Raw genomic sequence first — 20,147 nt, 5'->3', positions numbered from 1 at the left:
TATATGAGTGTCTTGAACAAACATGATCTTTGTAAACTGAGGACAATGCATAACCTGGACTCCTTGTGGCTGGAGTATTCAAAGGAATTGTTCACGATTTTGGCAGGTTTATCAGTGGATATAGGTGTACTTTAAGTTCTGTGTTGGCCCAAAAATATATAGAGTAGTACTGACCAAAAGTACAAGTGCTACCTTTTACTGTACATTGGTAATTTGGACAGGAGTGCTAATAAAACGTGTCTTTGCTTGTCTTGATCAGTACTGTAGTGTCATACCTGCCCCCTCTTAAGTGATTGTGAAGACTATTTAGCGAAGTGCTGGACTAAAACTGTCAGTCTTTCTAAAGCCAAGAGGAGCAAAGAAAACACAAATGACACAAATATTTCACCACAATGTGTGGGATAATGGGTAGATCAGAGTTTTACATCCCCATTGGGGGCAATTATGGAGCCTACCAGCTCACAGAGTCTTCAGACTGTAAATAAGTTGTAAACACTATGTCAAGACAAATGAGACAGCGTAAATATTGTGTCTGAATAAGATCCCCATAGAAAGTGTCTTGATAAATATCCCAGTGGGAACGAAACGTTGTTCCGTTTTTTAAACACTTTGCTCAAATAAAATTGTCCCCGATGGTCTGTTCTAATTTGCACTTTGGAAGCAGTGACTGGTGTAATGAAATGCTGCCGGGTTCCCACAGAGAAGCAGCTGCTTCCAGGAAAGAAATCGTTCTATGTTTATTTTTGACATATTGTAGTATTTGTGGCTTCTGGCAGATAAAACCTGGGAAAATACAGTGTATGAATTCCAGACTAACCTCGGACATGATTCTGTTTGTATGGACAGTCCATCAAATGGAGATCATGGTTAAATGGGTCCCTAAGACCACTTATTCCCAGAAAACCAACATTGGTCCAATGGCTTTCCACTATTTATTGGCATGTTACATGGATGTACTGTAGAGTTGCTCAAAACTCTATCCTTTCTTGTATTATCAGCTGAGACGATTCATTATTTCTTCCTCAGCTGAAAATCTTCATCTGTGTGTCCTTACCTTCTCACCTGTGAACTTCCTTCCTTTCCCTTCCCTTCTTACTATCTCCTTTCCTTTCTTCCCTCCTTCTGCTGAATATCCATCCATTCTTTTCTCCCTTAGCAGAAACTTCCATCAATCCTTTCTCCATTCTCTCCTCGGCCTGTAAACTCCACCCATTCAATCTCCATTCATTCTTTCCTTTCTTCCTTAGCTGAGAACCTCCTTCCTTCCTTTCTTCATTCTCCCCACAGCTTGAAATCTCCCACCATTCATTCTTCATTCATTCTTTCCTTCTTAGCTGAGACATCCATCAATCCTTTCTTCATTCTTTCCAATCCTTCTTAGCTGAGAACCTCCTTCCTATCTTCATTCTCCCCCACAGCTTGAAATCTCCACTTGTACATTCTTCATTTTTTTTCTTTCTTTACTTTCCTTCTTAAACTGAGCACCTCCATCCTTCCTTCATTCTCTCCACAGCTTGAAATCTCCAATCGTACATTCTTCATTCTTTCTTTTTCTTTCCTTTCCTCCTTAGCTGAGCACCTCCATCCTTCTTTCATTCTCCCCACAACTTGAAATCTCCAACCATTCATTCTTCCTTCATTCATTAATTTTTTTTTCTTTCTTTCCTCCTTAGCTGAGAACCTCCACCGTGCTGTCATTCTTCGAATCTCTACCCTTCCTTCCCTCCTTAGCTGAGAACACCCAACCATACAAAATTTCTGTGTAAAAACTGCTTGTCTTCTCATCAATCCGGGTGGTTATTTTTGGACCAGCTTTAAATAACCTAGAGGATGAACATCTTGAGATACAAACCATAAATCGCCCGCCATGGCATTATCTTCTTATTATTTGAATGATGAATACTCCTTTTCCTGGATACACTTGCAGCCATTATTAGTTGAGCTGTATCCTCTGTGTATTGTATTTTTTACTCGGTGTCAAATTTATCTAAGTTTGTGGAAACTGTAATAGAATGAAATCTTCCTTGACCTTCAGGAGGATTGAGAAAGCAACCATAAAACTTCTCTTTTGGCAGCTGAGAATGCAGAAAGCCTTTGGGACTTTATTGTGGTGCGTGTAGGACAGCTGGAAATTGAGGAGGAATTCCCCAGATTCTTAGTAAACCAAAAACCTAGGGTCAGGGCCCTGATCTCCTTTGTGTTCACCTTCTAGTGGCACTAATGCATCATTGCAGCTACACGACGTGGTTTTAAGACCCAATTAGTTGCAGATTATTACACACCAAAACACTTATAAAGGAAAGTGGAAATTTTATGGTGTAGCTGTCAAGGGAAATGGTTGTCTGATATTCAGCTAACAATTATCAAGCCCCGGAACCCCAATTGTCATGCATGTTAGACTATGGGTGCGGAGAACTTCTGGTAGAACTTCCGAGTGTTGGTGGGGACTTGAGAGATGACCTCAAGGATCAAACATCTCAAATTGAGGGCTCTATAGGGCTCTAATTCAATAGTAATCTCTTGTGTTGAACCCATTGACCTCTGTTACTGCCTAAAAAATAAATAAATCATCCAGGATTTCTGATGAAGGTCATGTACCTACAAAGTTGACTTTAGAACTAATAATATAATATTCAGTGGGTGGCACAAAGTTACGGTTTAGGACTGTGGGGCACCAGTGTGGAAATGGAAGATGCAATATTAATCCAAATCCTTTCTATATACTCTATAGGCAATAAAAGTTGGAGGGGGGGTTAAAGAAAAAATATAAGTAGGAACATAGAGGTGGATCATATACGAAGGTAATAGTATCTGTGCTGAGCTTGACCAATTGCTACTACTATTACTTTTTTTTCTGGCTTTATACCTTTCTGTAGACATTGGGGATTTCCTCATGTCCCATCTAATATACTCCAAAAATATTAAAACATTTGTAATTAAATTATTATTAAACTGTAGTAGTCAAAAGAAAGTCATGGACCTATGTGTGCACCATCTGTGTGTGCACTTTAGTATGTGTTTAGACCCAACACACAGACTTGGCCATAATAGAAGTGCAACTGGGACACCCTTGGGTTGCTCTTCTATTGGCTTTGTCCACCACTGCTTAGCGTTGCGTTCTTTGTACGTTACTTTAGTCAGGTAAGTAAATCTGTAAAATCTAGCCATGATCTAGGACAGACTGTGTTAGGTTGTTCACCAAGTTAAGCACATTCAACACCACTTTCCTCCTAGACCACCAGGAAGGCTTTCTTTATGTGCCGTCTTTCTTAATTTGTTCATTTTATTTTTTCCTTGTGTGTGTGTGTGTGTGTGTTTTTATAGTTTGGTTTTTTTTGTCAGTACTAGCACATGATGATCAGGTCTTTTCTCTTATTCGTAGGCCAAGCAGTCTTTATCGACCCTCACTAAAGATGTACCCAAGCGACATTCACTGGCTATGCCAGGTGAAACCGTCCTAAATGGAAACCAGGAGTGGGTAATGCACGCGGATCTTCCGCTAACTGCAGCCATCCGTCAAAGCCAGCAAACGCTGTACCACGGGCACCCGCAGCATACTGCCGATCGGCAAGGTTTGTTTCCAAGTATTGATCTCGCATAGTCAAGGGAGTTGTTGGGAAAGATCAATCACGCCTTCCACTTTCTTGCAGAGTATAAACTATTTGGTTTAGTATATGATCTGCCTAATTGGGCGCATATGTTATTAGTAGACAGGCTGCCAGCCTTCCCGAGCAGCACCACACTGCAGATTTACTGCAGAAAACTTCAGATGTTAAAGGGACATTTCATTCTTAGATTGGTTCCAGCCACTACTTTTGGTACTTTGGTCCCAGGTTCAGGATATCCATGGTCCCTAATGTACTTATGGAGAAGTAAAATAGCTGTACTTAAGATGGATCAGAACTGTTTAGTAGGTGACCTGTAAGAGGCCCTACACAAGAACAGTCATCCTGTACATCAACCAGTCAATCTGAATGGCCTGAAGACAACCTCCAGTAACTCCCCTTTACACGTAGCAATCCTTGGTGGTATGCAGACAATCCATCAATGTCACAGTCATTCATCCTCATGAGTTTGCATTCGTCAACAGCAGATTCCCTGTTGGTATGGCATCCTGAGAACCGAAAAGCATTTATATGTATTCATAGACAATACTATCACCTTGATGTTGATTTGTGATACTGATCATACAAACGTTTACTTGCTTGAGCGTCCACCCATATGAAAGAGCCTTAAAGAGGACCTGTCACCAGATCTGAAAAGCCCAATGGCATACATTGATAGTCTCATCCTTCTGCCATTCCAAAGACATAAACTCATTAAGTGTTGAGGAAAATTAGGGTATACAAGCCATGCAAGCTATGTGTACTGTATGTCATAGCCATTACCATTACTCATACTGTGACTTTGGGTTTTGTTCTATTGTCTAAAATTAAACTTGCAATGTACAATTGTTGCCTGTACAAACCTTGTCATACCCGATGACTGTTACTTGGACAGATACGTAAATTTTTTGAACTGTATTGATAGTCAGTAATATTGGCAAAAAATACTAAAGGTTCTTTATTAGATTACAAGTCGTCCATCACCAAATGCAGATTTGGAATTTTTTTTGAGTGCCGTTAAAATGTAGAATCTTACCACCCAAAACTAGGGTCCATCAGTAGGTAATCTGTGTTCCTGTACCGGAGAGTTCATGATATACACCACTTATAGAACCAGTCTCGGTAAATTGTATAAAATGTTTGCTTCATCTATCCTCCGCTTTCTAATTGTATGCACAGAACGTACACATTCACAACTCCTCTGTATTGCTTTTCCTTCTAGCTGTCAGAGTAAGCCCTTGTCATTCGAGACAACCATCAATAATCTCTGACGCGTCTGCCGCAGAGGGCGACAGGTCGTCAACACCGAGCGACATCAACTCGCCAAGACACCGAACACATTCCCTCTGCAATGTAAGACGGTAGTGTAGGTCTCTCTTTTTCTCTCCCCTTTTTCTTCATTCGGGAATGATTATTCACATCCTCTACTTGTTTATACGCCGCTGTCAGTATGTACGCTGCATGCCTTGCTGAATAGATGGGAGTGATGTGAGGGGGCAGAGAGACTGTTGTGTTTCATTATAGGGAATGCTGCAGATTCCTGCTTGTGCCGTTTCCTGGTTACAGAGGCTTGACATATACAGCTGAGTCGCTTCTATAGGAACGGGAATAAAAGAACATGTTGATGAATTCATTGGTTGCTGATTTTGTCAGGTGAATATGCAGCTGGAATGCTAATAAATGAATCTCTCTATAGTATCGCCTGATATCCGATTCCCAAGGTTACCATCATTTTGTTTTATCATTAGATTATTTTTTAGGGTAACTTGGCCAAAGTATGTTTTATATCATAGGCATTTGTGCACGTGATCCTTTGGTGGATCATTTAGGAGGGTTCACATTGGCTATACATAGTTTAATATTAAGAGATTGGATAGGGTTAACTTCTTAATGGGCGCACCCACTCCGGGCTAAAAAAAATTCCATATATTATACTAGAGGCAATACTTTCGGGATCTATTGCTCAGAGTTGGGAGCCTTTCGAGCTCTGGAGGACCAGTCCTGTCCTGCATTACATAGACAACCCATTGGATTGAATGAACATTGTGTAATGTTTAATCTCACCTGGGGAGGCGCTGCAGGGCAATTGAATGCATATTGCCAGATTCCCTAGCCACAACTGTAAGGGCTCGTTCACACGGGGCAAGAGGGGGTGGATTTTGGTGCTGAATCCTCCTCAAAATCCGCCCCCTCACAATAGAGGTCTATGCAAACCGCTAGCATTCTTCTTTCCACTAGCGGGTTTTTCTTGCTAGCGGAAAAAAGATGCGAGCTGCCCTTTCTTCAGGCGGATTCCTTGCGGCAGCACCCTCCGGTCTCGGCCATTCATTTGTGCCTACTCTGGAGTAGGAAGAGGAGCATTTTGGTCCTATTCTGATGCGGCTTCCCGTGTCAAAATCAGGACCAAAATACGTGGTCCTGTGCCCCGTGTGAACTAGTCCTAAGCGGTAGTGTTGAGTAATATATGGACAGCTAAGGCTTCTGGAGGCACCACCACATCTGGAGTGGCTCTTAGAAGCACTAGTTTTTTTGGGGGGAGGGAGTATTTGCTTTAGCTTACACTTCTAGGGTCTTCTGTACATCTTCATCATACCTGCCAATTTTGCAAGGATGATGTCCAGAAGGCAAATTTTTCACATTACTATGCTCCCCGTTTTTTTTTGTTTGTTTTTTTCTTTTTTTGTAACATGACTAGCACATAAAGTCCCAATGTCACATTTAATATTGCGGAAAAGTTTGCAAGTGTGAGGCTTCACACAAGTTTTGAGCTACAATATGGCAGCCAAAAATGGCTAATGGGCCATTCTGCACCTCTGCATTTCCCTGACTTCATATTGAGGTTTTTTATCCTCTGAAGTTCATGTGGAATTCCAAAAATACAATTGTCATGTTGGTGTATTACATGACATGGTTTCATGGAGAAAAGATCCATGTAAGGCAGTGGCATATTGTGGCATACAGTGTGCCCACAGGTCTCTAGTACTCCCTGAGTTTATGTGCAGGCCTAAAGTCAGGATCAGGAACTTTAGTTGGAGGCCCAATAGGGCTCATCTTTATTAAGGTGCTTCATTGTGGAAAGTGGACATGTCCTGATGTCGATACTACTAAAGTATATAGCCAAGCTAAGGCTGAATGATATGTTAGTCAGTGTCTTACACTAGTCAGATCTAATAAGATTGTACGTTGGATTTAGAGATGAGCTCTTCTAGGGATGAGGTGGAAGCATTTGCATGTTTGTGTCTGGCATAAATGAGAAGCAATGCATGTGTCCTCCTAGAATCCTTCCTGCAACCTTCCCTCAATCCTCCTCCTTTGCTTCTCTACGGTTAAGCTTGATCTACCCATACGCATGTCTGCATGTTCTCTAAGGCGGAACATCTGCCATAACGCACTTTACCTTCCTTTTTCTTATTGCGTGATTAGTCTTTAGAAGATCTGGAAGACCAGAAGAGGAAAAAGAAGAAGGAGAAGATGGGTTTTGGGTCGATTTCACGAGTTTTTGCAAGGGGAAAACAGAGGAAATCCTTAGACCCTGGTCTTTTTGACGGTACTACACCTGACTATTACATTGAAGAGGATGCGGACTGGTGACTGTCTCTGGATCCTGTTTATTCTGTGTGTGTATACGTGAAAGGGTGTATGTGCCCGTTTACAAAGTCCGAACCAGTCAAGTGAGCCTTTTTATTCTATTTAGGACTTTTTGTTGCTTTTTTTTTTTTTTTTTTTTTTTATTGGCATCGCTGATTCTGTAATTGCTGTACATAAGTGTATAAAGATGTTGATTGTTGTCTTTTTAGCGATGCTGTTGTATTGTAACTTGTCTTTACTGGATTTATTATAATTTTTTGTGGATTTTTATTTGGGAGGTGGGTCTCGTTTTTGGGTTTGTTTTTTTTCTTTTCTTTTTTTTTTTAATTTCCTTTTTGAAACTTGAAAAACTACTGTGTATTTGTAAATAACAAAACCTGTGCACTTTGTGCTTGTAGTGTCTTGTCCTGAACGCTATACATATTTTTTTTTAACCAGTAGTGTGATGCATTCTATATCTGCAATGTTTTTGAATGACATTATCCTGTTTCAGGGGTGTGCCAGCGCTTTGTAAAGAAAAAAAAGTATATATATATATATATATATATATATATATATATATATATATATATATATATACAGATCTTTATTCGGAAAGTTTAACCAACTTTCTCGAATGAAGTATTAAGATGTATCATTTTGCTTACACACAGGGCAAGACAGCCAGGCCTAAACCAATATTCAGTCCATTTGGATTTACGTGATGTCACTGCAGCACAGAGGTGTTTCAGCAGTGTCACAAGGGTTGAGACCACATAAAGGCTACCTGCACTGTGCCGGCAGCAGTCACTCTTTAACCTTTTAATGCCTGCCAGACAAAAATTTTTTTTTTTTTCCTTTTAAGTTTTTGTAAAAAAAAATTTTTTTTGTATTTATTTGCATAAATGCACAAAGTTGTTATATCTAAATTATAAAAAAAAAAGTAAATGTTGAAGTTCTATTTTTCCTAAAGGATGAAGGGTATGTTTATAGCATATGTGTTCTAAAGCTGCGGCCCCTCCCTGCCATGAATGCATCGGGCGAGCGGGCTCAGTCACATTTTAATGCAGCTCAACCAAAATCGCACGTATAACTTAAATAATTTTAATATTCACTTGGTTACGTCTTCCAAAATCCAACTTTTACCATGTCCACAGTATTTATGGCTTTTTAATTCTTGTGTGTAGATTCTGATCATGGGGTGTACGTTAATACTATTTATAATGCAGTTTTGTTTTTTTTTTGTTTTTTTTTGCTTTTATTTCCCGGATCCCTCTCTGTAATTGATAACTATGTTATAAAACGGGCAGCTACTTTAAATGCACCGGATCCCCCCGAGCTCACAGGGTAAGGACTGACTAGTGACGGATGGCCTATGGCATGTATCATAGTCCAGTACCGTAAGGGGTCCTGCGCATTTTAAGCTTCTGCTGTAGACGTATAGGTTTATATAACATGTAGTAAATGCAGATTCTAAGATTTTTTTTTATTTGTTGGAGCAGAATAAAGTTTCTTCTGGATAGATTACATTGAATCTCCACCTTTATAATGTCATGTTGATTTACTTCCAACATTCGTGAATCAATTCCCATAACGTATCGTATATAACAATGAGGCAGATTTCTGGTGACTATATAACAAGTCCATGGGCGCCCATTAAAGGACCATTTTACACCGGGCGGTTGTTAGAAATGAACAAACAATCCTTCATAGCCTACGACTGCTTGGCTATTTGTTTCCATAGTTGCCAACACGCCCCGAGCCGCATCAATTCCTCTTCATTTCGTGCTGTCTGAATGGGTCCTTAAGGGTTATCCACAATTAAAAAAAACATAAGTGCAGCTTTTTCTGGAAGAAAGCAGTCAAGTCGTCTTAGACAGTGACATCACATTTGTTGTTCACGTGGCCATGCTACAGCTGAAGCCCATTCTAGTAAATGTGGCTGAATGGACCAATAGATATGTCGCTGCTTTTTCTGAATCATCGGGGGGGAACAGCCATGTTTTCTAATCCTAAGTAATACATATTAATCATCATGATAAACTGCTCCAAATTCATACTTCTAATTCACTGAACTCAATAGTAACACAGTATACGGTAAGCTCTAAGCACCCCCTAGTGGCGGTTGCATGTTCCCAGCATAGGACCTTTATTCATATGGCTGTCTAGCTGATTTTTTGATTTTTTTAATTAACAGTACAAGCCTCGCTGATCCCCTGCCATACCTGACATGGCCTGAGTTCTCTGTTTTAGGCCGGGATCTAAGTGGCGTATTACAGTCCCTGCAAATCCAATTCACATATTGCAGAAAAATACGTACAGCGGACACGTTGCGATTTCCAAAACCATCGCTGTTTCCCTATAGCTAAAATGAAAGCACAAAGTCCATAGAGGTCTCTGCAAACTTTCTGTGAAAAGTACTGTGGGAAAAACGAATGCGTTGCCACCATGGCGCTTTTTTGCTTTGGTCCGCTACCTTAGCCTTAAGGTTCCTCGTGACTTTCTGGAGATAATGGTCAACCAGTCATTGACTCAAGCGGGTCACCCCTGTCCTTTCCTAAGGGTATTTCACACAGAGGAATTTGGAGCCAGTTTCGAGGCAGCTGTAAATTCTACCTGAAACTTGCCTCGATGGGGGGAAGTGACGGATGCTGAAATGTATCCAGCTCGATCTTGCTACAGTTTCTGAGGCTGAATCACAGTGGAAACTGCAGAAGGAGCTTATACATGTCCATCCCATTGTCTATGAGGCTAATCTGTATCCAAGCCCATGGCAGAAGAAGTCGTCTTGGCTTCAATTTTCCACTGCAGGTTTGATAGGGCCGGCTTTGGGAGACAAATTTGAAAACTTGTTCAAATTCCTCAATGTTCCTAAGGACTACGAAGCAGAGACCTGCAGGGACCTAGACGACCTTGGAATGGTAACAGTGAGGATACCTGTGTGGTTTGGGGGTTTTTTTGTCAAAAAATTTCAGTAAATCCAACCACTAAAAAATTTCAGTAAGGCTCCGTTCCCACGGAGTAACGCACCACTCATTTTGACACGTAACCACGTGTCAGAGTGAGGCGCTTCAAATTAGATCCCATTGACTTCAATGAGTGCCGATGAACTCAATGGGAGGCTTTTTTACCTATTGCTTTCAATGTGATATGCGCGTAATCCAACCACTAAAAAAAATTCCAGTACATCCAGCCACTAACACAACATATTAAGAAATTAATGTAAAAATATATTCTGTGTAGCTGCCGCCCAGGACCGTCCTTTAGTGACCAGCGACCAGACATTTATCATCCGTCCTATGAGTAGGTGATAAATACGGATTGTTGGATACCCCCTTTAATTTCTCTGGAATATTTTTATCCTCCTCACTTTGGATCTGCATGTATGACATGATATATATTCCTGAACTACACAACTAATACTAAAATATATATATATGTTATTTAAGAGCATGAGGTCAGTAAAACAGCCATAGCCTTGGATGGTAAAATCTCTACATTGTGTATACAACCCTGGGTAAGTCCAATATGCTTGGTGCGAAAACCGTAAAACCTGTATTTAATCTGTATTTTATTTTTTTAATGAAAATGCCACAGTTTTTTGCTGGGCAGAGTCTGCTGTAGCAGCAGAATTATACCGTACAAATTTTTTTAAAAAATTTGGTTTGGGCATTTTTATTTTTTTTTTTTTTTTTTTACAGATGCGAATTGATTCTGTGCAAGTACCTTAGTATGTATTCTATCTAGTTTTCAGACTGGTTGAGTTGCCTGTGGCCAGCTCTGTGATTTTCCACTTTTTACTAATGTCTAGATGAGTGGGGTATATAATGCTGCCAATTTTATTGTATTTTTTTTTTTTTTTTTTTTTTTTGACGAGAAAAATGAATGTCAACCTCTGAAAACTGTAACATGAAACATTTGATAATGTTAGATGGTATTTTTGAATTTAGTGCACCCTATTTAAAGGGATATTTAGTCTTACAAAAATCTAAATCTGTTTTCTTGTTCATATGATGTGTGTGATCACTGGCAAACAGTGGCTTAACAACGTTACAGCTTTTTAAAGGGATCCGCCTGACCCGTAGGAAGGAGAAGCCGCCAGCGCCGTGCTTTGATTTCTGCGTTCAGACGAAAATGTTTTATAAAGCTTTTTTTTTTTTTTTTTTCCCTGTGTTTTATTTTTTTAAAAAAGCTCATGGTTTAGTATTTTTCATTACATGCTTAGGAAATAATTCTAAAAAAAAATAAAAATGTTACTAAGAAAATGGTCTATTTAAGAGAACGAGAATACATAGTTTAAAGATGATCGGTATCCTTAGTTATATAAACCCCCTACCTGAGGGGGAGGAATTCTAAAGGCATGAAGGCAAAAAGAAACAAATAAAGCTTATTTTAAAATATTACCGGTTCATTGATTTCTTTTATGTTTTGTGTGCGTCCAAGGGGGTCCTTTTACACGAACTGACTGATCAGACAGTGATGGGGAACGGGTTACTTCTGGATTATGACCCCCTATTGTATTTGCAGCAATAGTCACTGCTTTCCTACATTCATGGTCCGATCCATTGACAACCCATCAAGACCAATGGTTGTCACCTGTAAGATTCCTAGAGGAAATTTTCAATTACTTGCAAAAATGTTTAACTTTTTTAATTTGTCTATAAATCTAAATATAGTTATTTTCATGGGAAAACCCTTTTAATATTTGTCATGGTTAAAAAAGTCTTGCCGTTGTGTTCTCTCCGGTGCTCCATTCACTTCAGTGGGGCTGGGGGCGCTGCAGGAGATTGCAATCCTGGCAGACCCATAGCAGTAAGTGGAGAGACGGTCGTGCAAGCGATTTATGAGGACTTTCAGTCTTCCATTGTCCTGATCACTGTGGGACCCAGCAATCGGACCCTTATACTCTGTCCTGTGGATAGGTGTCCATAAAGAGAGTCTGTCAGCAGTACATTGGTTATTTATAAACCTAATCCCAGTGCATTGCAAAAGTCATTCTAGTTTCCAAATATACCTTCATTGTTCAGTTTTTGATCATAATGTTTAATGTAAATTACAATCTTCTTCATACCCCAAATTATGGGATGTGTCTTAGCTTGCCAAGGCTTTAAACTCAGCCCTAGACTCCTGGCCAAACCACTTTTCCCCTCACTTGCGTATAGAACGGTAGTTTACATGAAATTGAGTCTCCAAAGCTGAATAACAGAGGTATATTTGGAAACTGTAAAATCTTCTCAACAAGGTCAGATACCTGATATAGCATGTCCCGTGTAGTTATTGCACCTGTACGCTGTACCTTGGTTTCTATGATGGATATTTATTATAGGTAAATGTTTTTAGCTGCAATTCAGACTGAGGGATCCCCGTGAAACTGTCAGTACAGAAGCTGTTTTATATCACCTGGTCACTGGTATATACTGTTTATGGGACTCATGTAAGTTTGCATAGAGTAGTCATTACTGTAACCCATAAAAGCTCAGTGGTCTGCATAGCTACGCTACAAATCATCAATGGTTAAATTGTTTTGGACAGCCTGTTGACTGTAGTGTTAACTGTGCAATACTTCATTTCACCTCTGGGGGTGCTGCAGGGAAATGGAACACTTGCTGTAGTTTCCCTACCAGATCAGAGCTGATCACTGGAATATCCTGTTAACAGCAATTAATTTAAAGGGTGTTATGTCAAGAATTTTTTTTTTTACCCATAGGATAGGGGAATACATTGCTGATAAGTAACAGACTAACCTCTAATACTGAGAACTACTTTTGGTCCCGTTTTCGAATTTAGTGATGAACACACAATGCCCACCCCCACACCATTCACTTCAATGGGAGCACTAGAAATAATCAAAATACAGACCTGAATGGAGTAGGGGGTGCACATTCTGAATGTTTCTAACTCGCCTCTGTTCTCGGTATCGGTGGGGTTCTCAGCAGTCAGACCCCCACTGATAAGCAATTTAGCCCCTATCCTATATTTAAGGGATAAATAAATTTCATGATCTTAACCCTTGTAAGGTCACTCGAAGCAAACTGCCGCTTCAAATAAAGACCCAGCTTCTTGTTTTCTTAGCAGAACATATCTGAGATGTTTTCCCACCATCCTTTCATTCCTTTCATGACCTTCTTTCCTGTGGTTTGACTCCCCATAGTCACATTCTCTCTAAGAAAGTAACATTTCACATTTTATCTGAAAATCTAGTATCTTGTGTAATGTAATACAGCACAATGGCTGCATCTCCTGTCCAAATCCACCGCTCATCCTGCCAATTCTGCTGCACTTTGTGAACATCTAAACATAATCTTTATGGGTGAGAAGTGATGATGCTTCACATATGTGACATGTTAAGGGGGCTCTCTAAGGGTCTTGTTGGCTGCCTGAGTGTTGATATTGCTATATTAGATGAAGGAGCGCTCCTTTGTTCCCAATGAGAAGCAGAGTAGTGAACTCCTGGCCCTTAAAAAAAAAAAAAAAAAAAAAAAAAAAAAAAAAAAAATCTAACAGAGGCCTTATCTGCCAGGGGCCAGTTATGTAGTGTTATCTTATGTGAACGATGGGTATTAGTACTTCTCATGCAGTAGGGTCAGGGTGTGACTGCTTCCCCTGTATCTCCTATATAGCTACACCCCTGATGTAAGGACACTGCGACACCTCACCTGGCAGTGTACCGATCCATGTGGATGAGACCACTGTAAACACACAATGGATATACTGCTGCTTCAAGTGCAAATTTAGTTGAAATATATTGGCATATGTTGCACTATAGAGATGAGCGAACACTGTTCGGATCAGCCGTTCCGAACAGCACGCTCCCATAGAAATGAATGGAAGCACCTGGCACGGCGACCGGCAGCCGGTAAAGTGTACGTGCCAGGTGCTTCCATTCATTTCTATGGGAGCATGCTGTTCGGAACGGCTGATCCAAACAGGAATTGTAATTTACATCCTCTGCCGACATTGAAGGGTTTAATGCACCGAGGGTGCAACCCAACCACGGACTACTGGGCTTATACCTGTACTTGTTATCTGAATCAGTTGCACGTTCAGGATTAGTCAGGCGATGTAGTAGTGCTCACATGTACACCGCCATATGCATGTGCCCGGTCCATGGCAAAACAGTACAGGTGAAAACCATGTGCCACCTGTTCCTCCACAGACCCATGTACTAATGACCAGGGCTCACTGCAGCATACACAGGCCCATGATAATACACTGATGTGTGTATAGGGCCATGAGAGAAACGGCTTGTACACTGGCAAAGCACACAGCCATGTGTATGGAGCCTTAGGCACAGGGGGCATGCTGCCACTTCTGTATGTATTGCCCTGCCTTCACTGTATGATTTATAAGTTAATGCCATGGTTGGAGGGCAGACCACTAGCCACATGCGGATGTATCCATATAAACAATCTTTTAGACGGTTAGTTCACACATACTGAAGTATTCCTTAGAGCGAAAAAAAAAATATTTTTTTTTTTCCTCCAGTGAAACCTGCGGAAACTGAACTGCTAAAAATTTCATCACAAAATTATGGCAATTTGTGGTAAAGTAAATCTTGGTGTTGCTCTAGAGTTCCCCCCTAATGGTCTCCATTATCATGTTTGGTTTGCACACAAGCATGAAGAACAGGGTATATCAAAATGACTCATTTAAATAATATCTAATACCCACTGTAGATCATCAAATAATTGCATTTTCGAAAACCCAGAATGAAGGGTAAACGGAAAAAGGGGTAGAAAATGCTAAATTGAAACAGACAATTTTTATTAAATACCGTATTTTCCGGACTATAAGGCGCACATAAAAACCTACGATTTCCTCAGAAATCGTAAGTGCGGCTTATAGTCCGGTGCGCCTTATATATGGATGGAAGCGGCGGCAAAGTCTGCGTGCCGCTTCCATACATACATAAAAGGCACCGTAAGGGTGCATTCACACTACCGAACGCCGGCGTGTATCACAGCCGTACACGCCGGCGTGACAGCAGGGCTGCCGGACACTTCCTATTCATTTCTATGGGAGCCGGCATGCGAGCGCTCCCCATAGAAATGAATGGACAGACACTTCCCATTCATTTCTATGGGGAGCGCTCGCATGCCGGCTCCCATAGAAATGAATGGGAAGTGTCCGGCAGCCCTGCTGTCACGCCGGCCTGAAACAGAACGTGAAACTTACCGAGCAGTGCAGGGCGGGCGGGCATTCAGGCCTCCTCTTCCTCCGATGTTCCGTCCTTCTCCTCCGGCGCTCGCGAACTAATGGCCTGGGCGCATGCGCAATATCATAATGCTTCTACTACTGCGCATGCGCCCAGGCCATTCTCAGCGAGCGGCGGAGGAGGAGGACGGAACATCGGAGGAAGAGGTGGCCTGAATGCCCGTCCACCCTGCACCGCTCGGTAAGTTTCACATTCTGTTTCAGGCTTTTATTTTAAAACGGGGGGGGTAGCTTAATATAACTTTTACGGTTGGGCTCTATCAGCATGATTTTGGTGATAGAGCCCCTCCTCGCCTGCCGAGCGCTTCCAATAGAAGCGGCTGGCCCGCGGGGGGTTAAGCGGCCGCTGGCAAAGTCTGCCTGCCGCCGCTTTCAATAACATATAATGCGCACCGGACTGCGGCTTATAGTCCGGTGCGCCTTATATATGAACCGAGACGGACTATAAGGCGCTCAAGGGCAATGCGGCTTATAGTCCAGTGCGCCTTATAGTCCGTAAAATACGGTATACAAACACAATAACAACAAGTTAAAAGGGGTGACAATACCACATCTACCAGCAGCTGGTGTGGGGGATAAATCCAGCAAAGTGAGCGTATAAATAGGGTAGTTATTGTTCCCAGTGTTTGGAGTAAATAGATTTGTACAAAATCAAGTTATAAGTTTATAGTAATCGCCCAAATGTAGGGGTGATATAAACCGAGGGACCTATCAAGGTACATATAGAAATTTCAACATAAGTGGCCTTCATGCATCTCTGACACAATTCACACAATGGACTAGTAAGTGCATGTCAGTTAATACAAATGGAGACGTCATGTTACAGAGAAAGCCTATCCGGGTGAATACACTTCATGTTATAAGTAGGTAGTGCACATGTCAATGAGGTAGAGGTAGTAGTTATAACATGCTAGGTAAAGGTGTAGACAAAAAACAATAGGTAACTGAGGTCAGAGGTATAACATACCCATGGATGAATTGTAAAAATATTTGCTGGTTTAGCCCACACACCAGGCCCCTAGATTACACAGGTGAACAAAAGCTTCTATGCAGATTTTCTAACCAATGTTACTAACTGACATTAGAAACACCCTCATAGGAAACATTACCAATATTGATTTATCACTTTTTTTTTTTTTTTTTTTTTTTGCAATTTAAATTTGAGTATACAGGGTGTATAGATAGATAGATAGATAGATAGATAGATAGATAGATAGATAGATAGATATCACGCACACACTTACCCACCCACTCCGGTCCATTGGCTGTGTATGGTATTGCAGGTCGGTACAATTAAACAGATGAGGCTGATATAAGCCCCTAGCACCTGAATATTGCACATTCCAGTCCTGTCCTATTGCATATGCATCTTGTTTCCGTATTTGCAAAACCAACCGGAAATTGGATGTACTGAGGGCAAGGTGTGACACCACCCACTCATATCTTACATCGTAGGTTTTTGTTTTTCTTGTTTTTTTTAATTGAGTGCAATTGATGTTATATTTAGTATCTTTGTGCTTGTGATCTTGTCACCATAGTATCTTGGTCAACTAGAATTTCCAGAAACAGACATCAGGACATGATACATCCGGAAATTAGAACATGGGTGTGCAGCGGGCACGTGAAAGATTGTACACGTGTAACCATATACACCGAATACAAGGTAAACACACAGAGCAACAGTTAATTCACACTACATTCATGAATCCTGGACTGTGAACGCACTGCATGTACCAGCCTGCACGGTATGTCAGGGGAGTATTATAGCATACTGCACAACCGTCCAGGATTCTGGGTCCTGTCCTGGTTTGTAGGAGGCGTGTCCTGGTTTCAACTCATCTGCGGCCAGAGTATGCAGATGAGATGAATACAAAGGTAAAGCAGGGAGCTGTCTGCTCCCCACATCACTATTTGGATTCTGTCTCTAGTCCAGGAGTAGTAGTAGGTGTGATGTAGTGACATCACTTATATTGAGTCTGCAGCTCCCTGAATCTACCAGAACAAGAGACAGCAGTGGAATAGGGTGGGGTGAGTTTTAGATTTGGTACATATTATGGGGGCAACTGCAGGGGAAGTTTAAACTGGGGGACTGGGACATTATACTGTGGATGCACTAGGAGAGCGATTTTGTACTGCGGACGAGCACAAAGCGAAATGGTCAAAGAGGAAGTAGGTGGAGCTAAATTTGCCGCCGATATTCTGTCCCTCTTTCTGTTCTTTAAAAGTTGGGTGGTATATTATAGTGCTCTATGCTGCTAGGGGTCTCTGCCTCCCAGTGACATACTGTTCCATATTGGTTATAGTAAGGCGGCAGAGAGAGTGATGCTACACACGTGCTCACACACATGGACAGTTTCATGGATGTGTTATGTGAATAAGCTGTAAAGTCAGATCCATATCCATATGTAACATAAAGTTACTGGGCCCAATGCAAAATGTGTACCAGACCTCCCAACTGTAATGGCAGTAATGTATAGTTTAAAGTACTAGCTGCCTAGAAGAGATACCTTATGGGCTCCTTAAGACTCCTGTGCCCTACTGCAACAGCACCCTCTGAACCCCCCTCAAATTACACCCCAGTCCCGATGTGGGCTATCTGTTGCCAATTTCCAGTATGTATTGTGCACCAACAATTCAGAATAAATTATAGTTCATTGAACGTGGGGGAGGGTACTGAAAATGGTTTCCACATGACATTAGTAGACAGGTTTTTAGGGTACGTTTCACAGTAGACAGACATTTGCCAGCGATCTGTATGTGTTCACACATTCAATATTTGATGTGGATTTAGATGCAGATGCCAGACCAAATTCAGATTTTAGTTAGCGCCATAGAATTAAACAAAAAAAAAAAAAAAAAAGATTTCAGGGTGACACAGAAAAGCTGTGACTTGTGCGCATCCTCTGGCACATCTGTGACCAGCTTTGGATTATTGCTATTGATCCTTTTGTAAATACACTTTAGATGGATGGATAGATATACCATAGGTGTATTTTCAATGTGTGAACTTGGCCATAGTCTATGAGTAAATATTTACAAAGGGATTTTGATCATTGACACCCATGGGCGTAGAGACATTCTGGATTTAAGAGGTGTGAGCTATGAGTGTAGGAACCCTGTCAAAGAATGTCGCAGGCACGAGGCACATGAGCTTCAGATGCAATGTATCATCTTTTGCAGCTCTAGAACATCATTTTCTATCTAGACCAGTTCTGGCCTAGATGAGTGTTATCATGGCACACCATTAGAGCCCCTTTCTTGTACCACATCCCTAGTTTTGTGCCTTGCTTACAAATATATGTACCTCGGCCCAACAAATATGTTATAAAACACACCAGTTTCCTGCTGTGAATTATGCAGGTACTGGCATAGATGTCTATTCTAGTGAATGGGTGTCTTTTGATAAATTGGGTGAGCCTTGTACCTGTCAGACCCTTTAGTAAAACTGGTGTAGGAAACTTTCAAAAGGAAGGGAAACCCATCTGCAGGCAGCTGTTTTGGGGTCATTTCCACTAAAAGAAAGCTCTGGTTTCATTGCTACAAATGTGCTGATAACTGCTTTTCACAGTATTACAATCACTCTGTCAGGGGCCCATTTGTGGTCTCAACTTACTTGGTGTATCTATGGAGTTCCCATCACACACCTGCCTGTCCACTCTTGCTCCGTACCCTTCTTGTGTCGGGACTTAAGTCAGACCGGTCAATTTTCAGGCTCTATGACTATCAGTCCTCCAACAGATTGTCCCTGACAACGTTTAATTGATGCCCATCCATGTGCCAAAACTGGTCGTGTAAGGACATCATCTATGACCTGGTACTAAACAGCACAACATATGCCTACATGCCAAGGTTCTGTATTCTTCTGTGAAATAGCTACCAGGATCTACGTGCCAATAGACCCCTGTCCCACATTGTCATTTTTGCAACCAGAGCTGATATTTTAGTTGTTTAATCCATAGAAATCTTACTGTTCTTATTAATGATTTTTTTCTTTAATACTTTATTCTTGATTCTCCACCAGATTCACCTTCTTGCACTAAAATTTCAGGTGAACTTTTCTTGGTCTATTCCTATGGTGCAGCCTATGTATTGAGCTCCCTTGTAACACTGGCTGAGGACACGGGCCTAGAACAAGTCCTGCTGACACAAGGCGGCTCTTTCCATTTGTCACTTTACCTTCCATGATTTATTTCAGCTCGGGCCGGTGTGTAATTAAGCTGCAAGCGGCTAATGTCACTCCGGGGCCACATTACACCGGCCCTGCTCTGCCATATATAAGCAGGGTGTACCTAGGAGCGCGCGCGCTTATCGCTGTACATGCACCAGGCCAGTGTGGGGATCACTGGATTATAAGATTCATGAATAAATAAAGATTATTCCAATAAACCATTGAGTTATAAAGGTGTCTCCTGCTTTTCCACTAACATCCAATGTTCAATATCCTCCCAGGCCGCACACAGTTCTATAGTGACAATGTGAGCTTGTTCCAATGTGTCTCATAAGGGGTGTAATGATCACAATTTTAGGGGTAGGGGGGCTCTTCAGCATCATGACCATGTTAAAGCTAATACACCTCCAGCAATCTGCACTCATCTCAGCTGCCTGCGGAGGTCACTGTACTAAACTCTCCAGTCAGCAGAAGCCAGTGTCTAGCTCTGTTTCCAGAGGTCTATTCGCTTTACACAGGAGTCAGTGATTTCCCTGACCATTGTCTTGGGACCCGTCAGTAAATAACCCCTCTAAATGGTTATTCCAGTCATC

General features: G+C 41.3%; 1 protein-coding gene across 5 annotated transcripts in view; it reads left to right on the top strand.

Annotated features, from left to right (window-relative positions):
• KAZN (kazrin, periplakin interacting protein) overlaps positions 1-7,711 on the top strand; it is a 363,709-nt gene extending 355,998 nt beyond the window's left edge. For 4 of the 5 annotated variants that reach the window (XM_075279892.1, XM_075279891.1, XM_075279897.1 and 1 more), the window contains 3 exons: positions 3,383-3,572; positions 4,828-4,958; positions 7,029-7,711. In XM_075279892.1, the coding sequence (XP_075135993.1) occupies positions 3,383-3,572; positions 4,828-4,958; positions 7,029-7,196 (489 nt within the window). In that variant the 3' untranslated portion in view covers positions 7,197-7,711. Of the gene's footprint in view, positions 1-3,382; positions 3,573-4,827; positions 4,972-7,028 lie in introns of all 5 variants that reach the window. The other variant, XM_075279895.1, reaches the window with a different exon arrangement.
• The last annotated feature ends 12,436 nt before the right edge of the window (positions 7,712-20,147 follow it).

This window comes from Leptodactylus fuscus, chromosome 6 (assembly GCF_031893055.1).
Source record: "Leptodactylus fuscus isolate aLepFus1 chromosome 6, aLepFus1.hap2, whole genome shotgun sequence".
Taxonomy (NCBI): Eukaryota; Metazoa; Chordata; class Amphibia; order Anura; family Leptodactylidae; genus Leptodactylus; species Leptodactylus fuscus.
This window is presented reverse-complemented; position numbering and strand designations above follow the sequence as displayed.